We start from the raw sequence: 15,253 nt of genomic DNA on the forward strand, positions 1-15,253 counted from the left end.
GAGGACAAGACCGTCACCGGTTGTTTACCAGGGAGATTGACCAGGTTCAACAGTTATGTTGACTTAATGTCCAAGCTTTTTGTCGATCCGACTTGAAACACCCTACAAGACCCAGACATCTTGTCATGTGTTGGTTTCAGTCCTATTGATTCAGTGTGACGCGGATTCTAGATTCGTCTCTGTTCATTACGAAACTGCCGATTGTCAGCAAATCATATTAACCATGGCAATTGTGAACATCAGGTCAATTATTCCATTGAGATAATATCCCCCGAATCTTTGCTGAAGATAAAGCAATCCCTACAAACTCTGCATATAATATGGCACTTATGGGGACGTCTCGTGACCCATTTTTATCACGTGAATCATTTTTATCTCGTGACTCCACACCTACTTCACCCCTCTAGTGTCCAAATTTGGGCCTGATTGTGTCTGTTTTTTGACTCCCGTAAGTGCATCCAACCATGCGGCTTGAAAATCCGTGCGGCGTAAAAAATACGTGCGGCGTAAAAAAAGTTTATAGTTGAAAAATTCATGCGGCGAAAAAATATATATATATATTATAGTTGAAAAATTTATATAGTTTAACGATGATTACGTAACACGAGCCGAGTGGTACAGCCCGATTCGTCTGTGGCGCTTCTAAAACAGGGGTTTGGGTCACGTGACCATTTTCTTGACCATTTTCTGGGCCAAATTGGATCTGGTTCCATTGATAGGGTTGTTTTCTCTGCTATATTTTCCGATCTACGGTGTCGTTTCGTCTACTCATCTGTTGTTCTTTTTCTGATGTTCTTTTTCTGATGTTCTTTTTCTGATGTTCTTTTTCTGTTGTTCTTTTTCTGTTGTTCTTTTCTGTTTTATTGCTACTCGTAGCTATCTGTTGTACTTTTCTGTTGTTTCACCGCTGTTTGTAGTCCGCTCAGATCTACAGTCTTCGCTTCCGGGTTACTCCTTTGCAAAAGTAGCAGCAACAACCAAAGGAAACACCAAAGTGGCATCAGCATACACCTTGACATGTTTCGCTCCGGCCTTGATTTTTCCCCAGGAAATGGCCTCATCGGGACGAGCTCCGGCGTCAGAGCCATCAAACTCCTGGCCAGTGTTGATATAAACAGCGTAATCGGCTCCGTTTCGCATGAGACACGCGTTGGCAATATGGTGCTTGACCAGACCGCCTCCCAGAATGATCATGCCTGCACGGGTGGCGGCCATGCTCATGGAGTTGATTTTGCGAATGTCGGCAACAATGTCGATTTTGAGTTGCAGAGGCGAGGCCTTGAAGGTGTGGAAAAAGAGCATATCTCCGAGAGAGCCGTCGGTGAGGGCCGGGCAGAAGACGGGGATCTGGTTCTTGTGGGCCCAGTAGAGTACCGAGTCCTCGTTGTCAATCTCTTTGCCCAGGCGGTCAATGACGGTCGACGGCGTCCAGCTGACTCCCTGCTTCTCCTGCTCCTCCAGCATGGTGTCGAGAATGGGCACCACCCACTCCTCAAACTTGCAGTAGTTGTCGTTGGGCACCAGCAGGTTGCCGATTCGGTTCATCCCCGTTTCTCGCAGAACAGAGCCCTTGAGCGCAAAGTCGCCCAGATAGGTCTCTGCCAGACACTTGATAAGATCCTCCTCGATGCCACCGGCCGAAGACACAATCGCAGACACCATTTTGTTCTTCACCAGGTACTTGAGGGTCGAACGCAGGCCTGACGAGATCAGGTTGGAGGTATAGCCCAGGAAAATCGTAGTTTTCGCGGGATTGCCCTCCTTGTCCACGCCCTCCCACGTTCGCATCTCGTCGATAATGTTGCAGGCCTGGCCCAGCGACGTGGCCTGGAAACCCATCCCGTTCATGGCTCCGACCAAATCGGCCGCCCGGGTGTTTTTGTTTTCGGGCTTGTCGAAATCAATGCCGGAGACGGGGACCGCGTCCTCGGGCACGGGCGCGGAGTGGACCAGAACGGCCTCGGTCGCCAAATTCGGGGTTTCGGACATGTTTGGAATGTGGTGGTGATGGGGGAGGGTCGAAATCGCGGCAGTGAATTTTTCCTGCACGATAAGTTTGGGAGCAGAGAGTGAATATTTAAAATAAAATTAAAAAATATTTAAATATTTAAAATGTTGGGATATTGACAAACTTTAAAAAATGAGATAAAAATGACATGTTGTTAAGATTTGTTAAGAATTCTGCAAACTGTTGAAATATTGTTAAACATCAGGGTGGTAATGGACGGCTTCTGACGGGTCAGAAAGAGAAGATATCCCGAATTTGAGAACCGTTTTGTATATAAATGTGGGTCTTCTGATTGTAAAAATGTGCTCAGTTTTGTCATAGATTCACCGTGGCGTGTTTTGAAGAGGGTAGTGTGTACTCGACACTCCCTAAACAATCCCAGGCTAATTATCAGACACAATCCGGAGTTTAAATATGTGCTCCGAAATGACATTGTAGTTCACGAGCTCAGTAGCGGAGATAGTCACACTTGAAGTCCATTTTGTCCATAAACGATCTCTGGAATCGATAGTGTGTATTTCGTGTTTGGGAAACTTTGTAAATACAGGTCAAGAGTATCGATTTTTCCACATTCCCTGCACCACACGGCGGCGTTTTCAAGTAAATCCAAGTATTTTGATAATCCATATCGGCAATAGCGGTATGAAAAGATGGAAATTTTTTTAAATTATTATATCGTTCTCGTCTTCACACCAGGGGATATCGATTTATTCTATTTATATAGCTTCGCCGTTACCACGATATTGATTATTATCAACATCTATGTTTTATCCAACTAATCCACAACTAAATGAACTCAGCCCATAGACTTCATAACAAACGTAATAAACGCTTTCGAAACATCACTCTGGAAATACCCGCTACTTGTTCACAATGTTTTCTTGCCCATGTGTTCCATTCTTTTGGCTCGGTTGTGTTGATATTTTTTCTGGTTTTTCTGGGGTTTTTTTTTTTTTTGTTTTTTTTTTCTTTTCTTTTCAATGCACACCTGCCGGGCACAGACCGGGGCATGGACTCAGTTATGGTGACTAATTTAGTATGAATCTGTGGCCAAAATTTATACCATTGTGTTCCTCTGACATTTCTTATTCCTACGAAACCAGTCTTGTCTCTCTTACTTTTCTACAGCAAAAGTTGTGTTCAGTCCCTCGCTTCCCTCGTCTGCACTTTACTTAGTCCTCCAATAAAAGTAGAGTAAATAACGTTCTAGATATATGGAATTTTGTGGAAGTTTAAATAAAAAAACTATTATTATTATAAAGAAATGGTAAGAGGGAAAATTTAGGTGACTGCATATCAATGAATAATGATTCAACGGGAAATCAGAGGGTCGCATTGTATTTCCCATCACGTGAAGATCATTTTGGTACTATCCACGTTGGTAATGGAACACTGAATAATTAAATGGTATGTTCCCCCGCTCTAATATTTCTCCTCGAAATAACTGTATTTTTGGGAATTTTTTCCCTTTTAAAATGGTAAAAAGAAGAAACCAAATAAAATTATAAAATTATAAAAAAATAGAAAAAAAAAAAAAAACATATAAGACCGGGAACATCCTCATTCAAATCCCCCTTTCTTTTTTTTCCTCCAACCCCTTCAAATCAGGTAAGTACCACAAACTCCAATCCTCTTCATGACGATTGAACTGAATATGTACAAAGGACTCTGATTTTTCTGACGATTTCACTGGCTGATTTTTGACAAATTGAGAGCAGGCAATTGAGGATTATGTTAACACAGGCTAGAAGTGATTGTGGGGTAGATATTATTTATATTATATATATTTCTTTTGATTTGTCGAGGGAGCTTCAAGTACACTTGAACAAGTACAGTATGTACTGTGGGTCCTGTACTGTCAAAATGATTGAAAAAATGCGATTGATATATACTGTATGTTGGTAGGTCACGTGAAGAAACAAAGAGGTGCTTGGGATATTTCGTTTTGAGATTTATATGCCGTTTTCCACCCATTGTTTCTCCAGGTGTTCTTTTGAAACGGGGCTGGTTTGGTAATATTGGTCTAATTGGATCGAAAGTGGTATAGGAAGAATCCATCAAATGCGACGGGCTCAATTGTCTACTTTTCGGAGCTGTATTATTGGTATTTCTAGATTTTAAACATAAATTATTTATTATTAATAAGAATATTCATCCATCCCCGTCAAAAGTAATGTAGACAAAATAAAACGGGCAATTTTCTCTCTGGAGGAGTGAGTTGGAAGGTCACGTGACTTCCACAATGGGGCGGGACGCTTTTTTTGTGCTTTTTTTCGTACTTTTTCGTACTCTTTTCTCCCCTTTTGTTTCTTTTTTGTCACTTCAGAATGTCCACATTATTTGACAATCTGGCCGGACCGCAACTCTTCTTCTTACTCACCATTTGATACCACCGAGTCAGGTGTTGCCGATAGGTAGAGCTTCTGATACCAAAGCGCGTTACACAAACGCCAACGACACATCCCTAGTACAGACGAGCCTCCCTTCATGATACCACTGACCCCGATGAACGGCAGACAAAGGCGAGGCGATGATACCATTCTTGATGGTGATTCCATTCCACATGATTATTCCATGCCATGTGATGATATTATTACCCAACGAACGCCAACATTCGGCGGCTGGGCTCGCGGCATACACTCTGTCAGTCTTATTCGCAACAGCTTCAGTCTGAAAGGAGCAGCCACTCGGATGACACCTCATGTCCGCTACGTCTTCACGTCTGTTGTCACATCTGCTATTCATCCAAGCAAGGTACCCCCACGGACCTCATATGGTCTCCAACTCTAAGCGATCGTTGTGGAGGGAATACACTCAGTGTGTGTGGATGAAGATGGGAAAGGACGAGGATGTAGCACAGGCATGGGGATGTAGCACAGGCATGGGGACGTAGTCCTAGTGGCTGCTTCTTTCCCAGACCAAAGCTGTAGGCTGGCAGTATACATGGGCCATGAGCGCAGACTCGATGGCATAGTCCGAGTGACGGCGCGTTTCCCGGCTCCAATGCTATCTGCTTTCCAGGCGGAACTATGGACCAACTTGAGGCGGATCTACGGGCCAACTTCAGGCAGATCAACGGGCCAACTTGATGTGGAACTACTGGCCAGCTTCCTGCACATACCGTGGGCCGGCTCTCTTTCCCTGCAGCGTTGTGCAATCGTCAAGTGCCGGTATGATGACCTCGTATCAACTTGTCCATACATCCCTGAAAGCCTCACTGTGCCTGTACCCTGGTAAGCTTATCGTTCTTGTGGCGCGACTTGAGTGTTAGCGGTTATGCCACTGCAACTATATTGATAGGAAGTACAATGCCACACCTGGGACCCAAGACTGATCCTCAGCCTCCACAATTAGCCTAATCTGCTGCCACTGGCTCCAGGAGACTCTCCCCCGTTGTGGACGGTCTCTCTACTGCGATTGTGGATGTCACCTGGTCGCTTGTTGCTTCGAGATGCTCAACAGGCAATGTCCTCTTCTGAGATACCTCCGACACCAATCACTAGTGGTGTAATTTTACCGAGAGCTCGGCCCCTTAACGAGCAAATAACGCGATCAATGTCGCGTATAGTTTTTCTGCGGTGTCGGGTCACTTATCCCTGCTTCCACTTCTACTCTTGGTTTCTCTGTTTCTGCTTCCGCTTCTAGTGGCGTCTTTGTCCCCGTGGTTCTTACTTCCCGTCACTTGGCTTGCTCAGCATTTTCCTACAGCTGGTACTTCAGCAGTTGCCCAATCTCGCTGGTTGCTACATGTGGCGCCGATGCTGATGGTTCTAATGCTTGGTTCCTGTGGCCTAGTGTTGTCCATGCTCAGCCGTGTCCGGCAGTGGAGTGTGGAGTGGAGGATCAGGTCTTCGGGCACTGACGTTTTCCATGGACTTTCCTTCATGTTCAGCTCTCATAGAAAAACGGATTCTGGCGGTGGTGTGCCGATCTACGGTTCCTGGTGGTGGTGTGAGGTCCTGTTTGAGGTCTCTCTTATTACATTGTCATATTCCAAAGTCAATGGGTGTCAGCAGAGAAGTGGAGTTGGGTTGTCGGAGTTGTCTGGGTTAACCGGGTTCGCGTCTCTGGGGTGACCTGGTTTTGTCTCCAGTTGTTATCCACTCGTGATTACCGGGCTGCTATTGAGATGTGGACTGTACAGTAGCCGAGAGTGGTGACTTCGTGATATTTGAGATTGTTGGACGCAAGGGAGTTGGAAAATCTCTTTTTGCTGGGTCTTACTTGTCTTCAGGGTCTCAACTGTTTTCAAGTCTCCTTCAAGTCTCCTTCCAAGTCTCCTTCAAGTTCCCTTCAAGTCTCCTTCAAGTAGTTAGTTGACTACTTGCACTCACAATGACTCAGAAGACCCACGTTGCAACCTCTGTCCCCAATTAGCCATAGGGTCTGAATAGGGGCTTCTGGAGTTTCCTGGGATAAGTCCATCTTTTAGAAAAGGTGCTGTGGTCCATCTTGGAGCCCCTCGGCTTGTCTATTAATATCTACACAAGCCTAGATCGAACCCACGACGGCTCGGAAATGTTGAGAAGCAAGGTTTCTTGATCAGTCCGACCCGAAAATGCGCAGGAACCGAACTCCGAGCGTCCCGAAAACAGGTGAGGCGTTTTTTTCAGGTGGAGGATAAAAGTAGGGTAACTTGCACTGGGTGAATAATCCCCCAGCGGAGACTCGGCTGTTCCGCAGGGCTCTCACGTGACCGCAACCGTCGGCGGGGTCTGGATTGGTTTATCACGTGCTTTTCTTGATTCCCCGGGCTCGCGACCTTTTCCGCGTTGGGTGTGCTCGGTCGAAGACTCGCGAAACCGGTCGTCACGTGCTGGATCCAACCAATGGGTGGAGGTTCTCGGTCGGAAGAGAGTTTGGGAAATAGAGTTTGTCAATCTGAGGTGTCAATCTGATGTGTTGAATTGAGCGGTCGAATTGAGCGGTCAGGTTGACGCATCGGACTGAGCGGTCAAATAGACGAATCAAACTCGGTGAATAGATGCAGCCAATCGGCTCGTGGGAGGTTTTTCTTCTGTGAATCAGACCAGTACAAGTATTGGAACCACTTTTCTTGACCGTTTTGCTCGACCCAAAAAGTTTATTTTCGCTCCACCTGACTTTCCACAAAGTCTGGGTTCTCTCTTCCTAGCACAACATGTCCACCATTGAAGATCTGAAAGCTACCGTTGAGCGTCTGGCTGCCCAAGTGCACGAGCTCGAGGCTTCTGCCAAGTCCAAGATTGCCCCCGAGGTGCCCAAGTCCATCCGAATGGTTCTGATTGGTCCCCCCGGCGCCGGCAAGGGCACCCAGGCCCCCAACCTGGTGGAGAAGTACTGCGCGTGCCATCTGGCGACGGGCGACATGCTGCGATCCCAGGTCCAGCAGCAGACTCCTCTTGGAGTGGAGGCCAAGAAGATCATGGACGCCGGAGGTCTGGTTTCCGACGACATTATGGTGAACATGATCCGGTCCGAGCTGGAGAACAACTCCAAGTGCAAGAACGGCTTCATTCTGGACGGCTTCCCCCGAACCATCCCCCAGGCTGAGAAGCTCGACGAAATGCTCGCGGAGAAGAAGCAGCCCCTCGAAAAGGCCGTGGAGCTCAAGATCCCCGACGATCTGCTGGTGGGCCCGAATCACCGGCCGACTGGCCCACCCCGCCTCGGGCCGATCCTACCACAAGGTCTTCAACCCCCCCAAGAAGGAGATGATTGACGATATCACCGGCGAGGCTCTGGTCCAGCGATCCGACGACAACGCCGACGCCCTCAAGAAGCGCCTCGTCTCCTTCCACAAGCAGACCGAGCCCATTGTGGGCTACTACCAGAAGACCGGTATCTGGAAGGGCGTCGATGCTGCCCAGGACCCTAAGAAGGTGTGGGGAGATATTCTCAAGTGTCTGGGACAGTAAACTTAGCATCGAGCATAGCAAAATGCTGAGTTGATCGGTTTCGACGCGTTCGATCCACATCTCAATTACACTACCCTCACCATCCATGTCAATAAAATGCTACCATTGGCCGCTCTCTATGTACCGCAAACCGTAGCCGCTTGTCGTAGTCACGTGATCCCCCACACTATCTTGCCCTTCTCATGTACCCCGGTGTCCTGATACCCCCCCCCCCCCCCCCCCCCCCAAAAAAGAAGAAAAAAAATAAATAAGGAAAACCGCAAATATCTCGAAAATTAATAAGACAAGTGGTACATTGATTTATACCAAGGGAAAGCCCAGGAAATTCTCAATCCAATGGTACCACTCTTGGATATCCTGGGTTGCTGGATCAGGAGATAACAACCCTCACGCAGATATTTTTTTCCTCAACGAAAGTCCAGCAGAAACGTAGACGGTGGAAATGTTCGCCGTGGGTCATGTTACTTGGTCAATAGTTCAACGTGGCTTGGAGCACGTAAACAGCCTAGATTTGGTGACTTGTCATGTGATATGAACCCACGGTGTCCCTCTTGTAGTTCTGGTTTTAGTCAAGTAATGGGTCAACTAAATGAAAGATAGTTGAAATGTAAAAAATTGAGATAACTCCGAGTTTTGTAAAACACAAAGAGCTAATATATATTTCATTTGAAATAGAATCGTTTTCTCTATCCTATGGTACTATTTTTGGCGCTGTTGGTGATCTGGAAGGGTGATTTTGAATCCCCAGCGGAACTTTCTGATCAAGTAAAGTCCAACTAAATTTGTAGACAATACAACACTTGTAGTACTTGAATTATATGTCAATCAAATGAGACAGCAAGGCGCCCTATATATTTAAGCCTTGCTTTTTGATTGTAGTCTCATACACTGAATATAGTCATAGTAATATGATCCCATTGAGTGATCTACGAATCCGCATGTTCAGGTCATTCTCAATGGTACAACTTTACGACTATTCCGTTGATTTGAATTGGGTTAGTTTAGAGGAATTTTTTGACAAAATCTGGCAATATCATTTGTATAACTGGTTTTCATCTGTTCTATAATATCGAGAATGTCATCTTCTAGAAAGCAGCAGGGTTAGTCAGGGTTAGTCACAGGGTTTGCCTGAATAGTGGTCTCTGAATGGTTCATTCTTGCCAGAAATAAAGAGTGAATGGTGTCAATGGTATCCTTTTGCAACAACTAACATAATTTGTCCTACAACCCTGTCTCTATCTCTTAATGTCTCAAAGTTGACGCCTTCGGCTCCATCCTTCCCTGGAAGAACAGTCCACAACTCGGTCAATAATGCTCATATTTGAACGATTCAAATTGGCTTCAGTCAATATTACGTTTTCAAACAGGTATCTTTACTCTATTTGATCCCGAAATTGCTACAATATCTTTAAATAGACTGCAGTCTCTTCAAAAGACACTTTTGGATCCTTTCGTAGAGAGGGCTGGTTTTGGGGGCACTGAAAACTCTGGCTACAGTTGTTCTTGAAGAACTGGGAGTTGATTATTGTATTCCTCCTAACTGCGGCTTTCCAATTGGGGAAATCTCATGTCCGTGAAGTCCAATGCTGATGCTATAGGTTGTAGTCTAGTGGAAGTTCTTTGATATGGCTTCAATGCTCACGGTATCTAGACTGATATTAGTATCGTTGAGAGGCTAGATATGTGTCTGTAGACACTGAAGATACTTACCCGACACAAACAGTAAGACAGACAAATACCACTCTGACGAGAGTACATGACACACCCTTCTCCACTCAATGGGGAGTAAAGTACATACTGTACTGTACACTGAGATCTCCTTTGTGGCACAAACCCTGACACAGGCTCGTTGGATACCCAGACTCAGTGTGTCCCGGTTAGCCACTCGCTCGTGTCTCGATCGTGCTATCGTGGAGAGTACCTGAATTGTGTCCAGAAAACTGTAGAGGAATGTAGAGTGGGTAGAGCAGGTGGGAAGCAGGTGTGAGCGGCAGTATGAGATTCAAGACAGTTGAAAGACATCATCCAAGCGTCTTTTGCTGAAAGACCTTTGGTGTGTCTCCAGAAAGCCAGCTAATGTCCGTGACGGCGCTGTTTACACGTTTAGCTATCTGAAACAGCCACTGCTGGTATAAAAGCACACTCTCAGAAGTTTTCATCCTAGAGGCACAGACAGGCCCATCTCTCCCACTTTGTCAACATTCGTTCATGTTGGTGGCACGGGGATAGGTGAGGCTGGACTGAGACTCTGGTGTTCTAGTGTGCATCTTTTCTGTATGTCTTAATTGAGGATGATACATGATCATCTTTGCTTATCACGAGGTCTTTGATGAAGCTATCTTGCTAGAGGCCAGTTGCTGCGAACTGCACTTGTGGAGCTGCACTTGTGGAGCTGAGACTAGAAGCGCCTTGTCTACCCGGATAAGATGCGGTACTGAGTCACATTACCCAGATGTCAACTGGTACTGCGGTCATGTAACCAAAACGGTTTCCCCCCATCCCCCCGCCCCCCAAAGCTGGGCTGTTCGAACCATATTGGAACTTTTATGAGGACTTGGTCTCTCTAATATCTTGTTGAGTTGCATTTATAGCGGAACTAACCTCTCTCTCTGGCATCTTGGCTCTCTTTTAGACCGGCCATGTCTTTTAGATCCGTTCTCTCGGTTCTACAGTTCGCAAATCGCTCTTTGGTGATGGCTCTATACAACAATATACCATACTGCGCGGTATCTATTGTTTTCCAATAAATACATGCGGTTATTTGCGACTCTATTATTTGTTTATTATTCAGTTATCTCCCTGGATGGAGTGTTATTAACCGGCTATTAAAAATCTCCACTTTTCAGCCCGGCTGAACAGGCATAACAGTACAAATATGCGACAGTTATACATGACAATACAGTACCATATTCTCAACAATAGTCGGATGTATAACTGTTGACATGAGATTGTTTTACGAGGTATGAACGGGTGAATGTTCGAGGCTGGAGATGGCTTGAAAATGAAGGGAGTGTGAAAGGAGGAGGAAAGGAGGAGGAAAGGAGGAGGAAAGGAGGAGGAAGCAAATACAAGTACTATACTGTACTATACTTTAGCCCACCTGAATCAACTTCCAGAGACATATCTGACAAACTACACCGCCGGATTCATCCATAGGTTTCCAGCTATAATAGATCCTCCATAACACGTGTTGGTGTGCATTATACAATACAGAATAATGTCCAAAAGCCGTCTGCTCAGCAAAGCAATGTATAGATGCCAAGTATGGACTATATCCAGGCACAGGTTGCCGTAAGGGGTGTTAGGAGGGAATTGGAGCCTGGATATATGAAGTTTAGGTGTTTTGGGGATATTCGGAAAAAACATCTGGAAAAAAAAAATCTGGAAAAATCGAGATATAACATCCGACTTGACAGAAGTATTTTCGCTGGATAATTTTTTCCACAAAAAATCTCAGTTGTTTTTTGTGGTTTTTTTTGTGGTTTTTTTTGTGGTTTTTTGTGGTTTTTCGTGGTTTTTCGTGGTTTTTTGTGGTATTTCGTGATGTTTTTATTTTCCATTTTTTATTGTTTTTGTTTTTGTTTTTGCCTCCCGCTAATGCAATAATACATGCTAGACCCAACTCACACCGTCACAGAGGCTTAGACGAGCGGCAAATCGGCAGCTGCAGCTATCTGAGGGGTACATTTAATCTGCCAGTCATTTCAGTCATTTTTCCGAGCGGTTTTTGCCCGAATGGAGAGTATAGGGGAGTTTAGGGGAGTTTGGGAGGGGAACTGGGAAGACCTGGTGGGGATTAAGGCATCAGTTTGGTTCTAAAGAGTTTTAATATGACCTAGACGAATATCCTGGACTCTGGTGTTGATTTCGGCCTTTTTTCTCGATTTGGCTTTTTCTCGATTTAGTCGAATTTTTCGCCGTTGTCGATTTTTCTCGATTTTGTTCGTTTCGGGTAGACATTCAATCTGCCATTAGACCCGTAATCGCAATATAGTGAATAAATCAACTAAAAGGAGACCAATGAGGAACCCAATTACGTAATCATTTTATCGCTTGCATCTCCGCTCTCGAAGTTGTGTGCTGCGCGTGCTCCCTCAACTACAGCTCGTTGGACGCAGCAACACTCACTGGAGTGAAGAAATGGATTTGAACTCGGCGCTGATCACGGAAAAAGAGTGTCTCGTAACACATCTAAACATATCTAAACCGCGCACTTCCTCCATCTTCTGAATGAATCCTTTTTTTTTTTTTTGTAATCATTTCTGGACCCTGGAGTTTCTGGATAGGTCCACGGATAAAAACTACTCGGAATTACAGATTGGGCTCATTAAAAGACGCCTGTTATGTATGTAACATCACCCAATATTATGTCGCGTCATCCATTATTATGTCGCGTCACTCATTATTAGTAAGGACGTGCTTTGATGCACTGAAAACACGCACCTTATAGAGTGTAAACCAGGAGGAGAACTCTCAATCAATCTTTAGGCCTTTATTTTTCTACTCATGTGCAAAAATAATCACTTCTTGTCTCATTAAAAATGGAGTTATGACTCGCTACATTCTTCGGCCAACTAAATCCTCCGGTTTATTGGGTTTTTATGGGGAAGATGTGTCATGATAGAGATGGCACAATGGGCTACAAGGAGATTGGAGTAACGAAATACAAACCATTCTACTCGTCTTTATTCCAGCTTTCGATTTAAATCCTTTTTAAATCAATTGGATCAATATCCAGCGAGTTGGTATGTTAGTCAGCAGAGAGAAATGTCGGTTTAGCAAAAAAATCTAAATAATGGACAAATCGGATTGAAAAGGCCACCATGTCTTAACCCTTGATTAGACAATAACTATGAACCATCTTTTTTTATTCTGACATTACTACATAGAGAAGAATCTAGAAAGCCCATTTTCACAAGTCGTCCATAAGATCAAATTTATGAATATTGACAGAATCAACTCAAAAACAATGCCATTACAAAGCCCACCATGAGAGGACCTAATTCATATACTTTTCATCGTAATCTGAGACCTCCATCAAATCTCTAGTTGCTCAAATGTTTGTTGAGTGATGTTGCGAGCAAAATTTTATACAAGAAAAAGTGGACATCTACATATACAAAGGTGTTATAGCACTTCTTTGGTACCACAGCATCTTCAAAATCAACTCCAGGTCCAATCTGACGGCTCTTAACCCCATGTTATGTGCGGCTCATTAATTCTGTGCGGCTCGAAAATTATAAGGTTTCGTTCGGCTGAGACATTTAAAGTTTACCGAATACGAACGAGTTGACTTGGACATCTACACAACTCGAGAGATTGTAGTACAAGAGCATATTTGTTGCCATAGTTCCAAAGTCGGTTTAAGATGTCGTTTGAACCAGATTTGGGGTGTCTATCGAGTCGATATTGCGAGATACATCCCAAGTATCCGCTCAACTAAGACACTTATTGAGTACATACCGTATGAGTTCGAGTTCGAGTACAGTACGTACTTGCCGGCGAAAAACGCATTCTCGAAGCGACTCTCAGCCCCAGTCGTGATCCTCTCGGAGGCCCCTGTAACGACGATCTCTTGATAACTAGCGGCAGCGATACACTGGTAAAGAATGGAACCCTGATCAGTGTAGATTCTGGAACCTGTGTACTTCAAATAAGCACAACGAGAGGATTCCCAGCCCCGCCAGTCGTCAATCCACACACCTCCGGGTTTTTGTTTATTAACAGCCACTTCCCCGCTATCTTTGACACCTCTAGAAAAAAATGATATCCTGACAAGTCTGCAACCGAGAGACACTCCTTTGGACCGCCTTAACGGCCCCTACCTCAAGAACCCCCAAGTCTTGGAGATTAATCCCAGGTTCATTGGCGGAAAGTAAACTTCATCATAGGCACCTTCATAGAAGATCTACCCAATCCTAGTGCTTTCAAACATGGAGCGGACCGGTGCGGAGCATGCCAGCCACCACTCGAACTCGTCAACAACTTACTGCACGCACCGTATTGAAACTTCTTGGAGTCCTCCTACCTGCAAACATCATGTACTAATTCTACACAACGAATCTAAGCGGAAACCTCTCATCCTGAAGCGAGACCAACACCATACGCCATATGGGAGAAGCAATGGGCTGCCCGCAAAGAACCTCTGGATATGACTGATGAAGCCAACCTTCAGACACACACAGAACACATCTCAGCCATCACACATGGACAGCGTCAGAAGGACTGGCTAGACTCCGCAGTGCCCAGGGACTGTCCCCCACTCCACTAACTTCCTTAGAATCGCTTCACCGGACCTCTCCGGACCTCGCCACCTAGGGCACCGGCTATCGTTACCCAGTCCAGACCATTTTCAGGCCCTTCTACTTTCAGACGCTTCTTCCCTTGGAGCACACTCTTCTTCTTACTGTTTTTCCCTGTCTCATACAAACCTCCATCTAGGGTTTACCTTGCGTTTTCCCATCTATGTACGAGTTCGACTTCGACTACGAGTTCGAGTACGTACGACTACGACTACAGTACGAGACTTTTTCGATTATGAGCAGACCACTGTCTTACCATAATTATGACTACAGGCCACGTGAGCTGGAAGACAGCAAGTTTGATCGTCTCTATCAGAACTAGTAATGTATATGAACATTCACCTATGGGACCTGGTCGTGTTATATATCACGTGATCCATTCAGCTGTGTTGTTATCCCTCACATGACCCATTTAGCCACGCGCTCGCTTGTCGTCTTGCCCACCCACTACTGCTCTCTTTCACATTCAGCGGCGAACATGAAGCCCGATTGGAATCATTTCAGTGTTCATAACTGTGGATATCACGTAAAAATTGCTCAGCTCCGTTTTCGTCATAATATCTGCTCAAACACAAATTCTACTTTTTTTTTTGCTTTTTTTTCATGTAATGCAACCTCTGTGCATAGGTGGAGATGTAGGATAGGCCGTGTGCATTTGTGGTGATAGGTGGTGAGAGGAGGTTTAGTTTTTTTTCGGATTTTTCCGGACATGAAGAATACGATTTTTTTTTTGAATTTTTCTGGAATGAAACAATACGATTTTTTTTTTTTTTTTTTTTTATTTTCTTTTTATTTTTCTTTGTTCTTTTCGTAATTGCAGAAAATATGACATTACGATTTTTTCGATTTTTACCCAAATTTGCAGAAAATAAAATCTGGAAAATCAGATATAAAAACGAGAAAAATAAACGACTATTTCTACGGCTCAAAAACAGCTGTCAATGCAAATTACCTCGCTTCCAAGTACAGTACGTCATGTACCTGGTGCCTGTCTGCATGCATACAAAGTAATTATGGCGAGTATTGTATGTACTGTTCTTGTTGTA

The 15,253-nt window shown here is 44.7% G+C and overlaps 5 protein-coding genes across 5 annotated transcripts; 3 read left to right on the forward strand and 2 right to left on the reverse strand.

Moving 5' to 3' along the window:
• Positions 1–66: 66 nt before the first annotated feature.
• On the forward strand, positions 67–426 carry YALI1_B01065g (uncharacterized protein; the record flags this gene model as incomplete). Its single annotated transcript, XM_068281915.1, has 2 exons — positions 67–81; positions 172–426. 2 exons carry the CDS (start codon positions 67–69, stop codon positions 424–426), a joined length of 270 nt encoding a protein of 89 aa, XP_068138016.1.
• A 38-nt stretch (positions 427–464) lies between these two features.
• YALI1_B01069g (uncharacterized protein) lies at positions 465–804 on the forward strand (the record flags this gene model as incomplete). The annotated part of the gene is made up of 2 exons (XM_068281916.1): positions 465–515; positions 622–804. The coding sequence occupies 2 exons, from the start codon at positions 465–467 to the stop codon at positions 802–804; spliced, it is 234 nt and encodes a 77-aa protein (XP_068138017.1).
• Positions 805–948: 144 nt separating this feature from the next.
• Positions 949–1,989, reverse strand: YALI1_B01084g (uncharacterized protein; the record flags this gene model as incomplete). The annotated part of the gene is made up of 1 exon (XM_500356.2): positions 949–1,989. The coding sequence occupies one exon, from the start codon at positions 1,987–1,989 to the stop codon at positions 949–951; it is 1,041 nt and encodes a 346-aa protein (XP_500356.1).
• A 4,115-nt stretch (positions 1,990–6,104) lies between these two features.
• YALI1_B01127g (uncharacterized protein) lies at positions 6,105–6,433 on the reverse strand (the record flags this gene model as incomplete). The annotated part of the gene is made up of 2 exons (XM_068281917.1): positions 6,105–6,288; positions 6,333–6,433. The coding sequence occupies 2 exons, from the start codon at positions 6,431–6,433 to the stop codon at positions 6,105–6,107; spliced, it is 285 nt and encodes a 94-aa protein (XP_068138018.1).
• Positions 6,434–7,148: 715 nt separating this feature from the next.
• Positions 7,149–7,709, forward strand: YALI1_B01136g (uncharacterized protein; the record flags this gene model as incomplete). Its single annotated transcript, XM_500355.3, has 1 exon — positions 7,149–7,709. The coding sequence occupies one exon, from the start codon at positions 7,149–7,151 to the stop codon at positions 7,707–7,709; it is 561 nt and encodes a 186-aa protein (XP_500355.3).
• Positions 7,710–15,253: the final 7,544 nt, after the last annotated feature.

Source organism: Yarrowia lipolytica, chromosome 1B, assembly GCF_001761485.1.
Source record: "Yarrowia lipolytica chromosome 1B, complete sequence".
NCBI classification, from domain to species: Eukaryota; Fungi; Ascomycota; class Dipodascomycetes; order Dipodascales; genus Yarrowia; species Yarrowia lipolytica.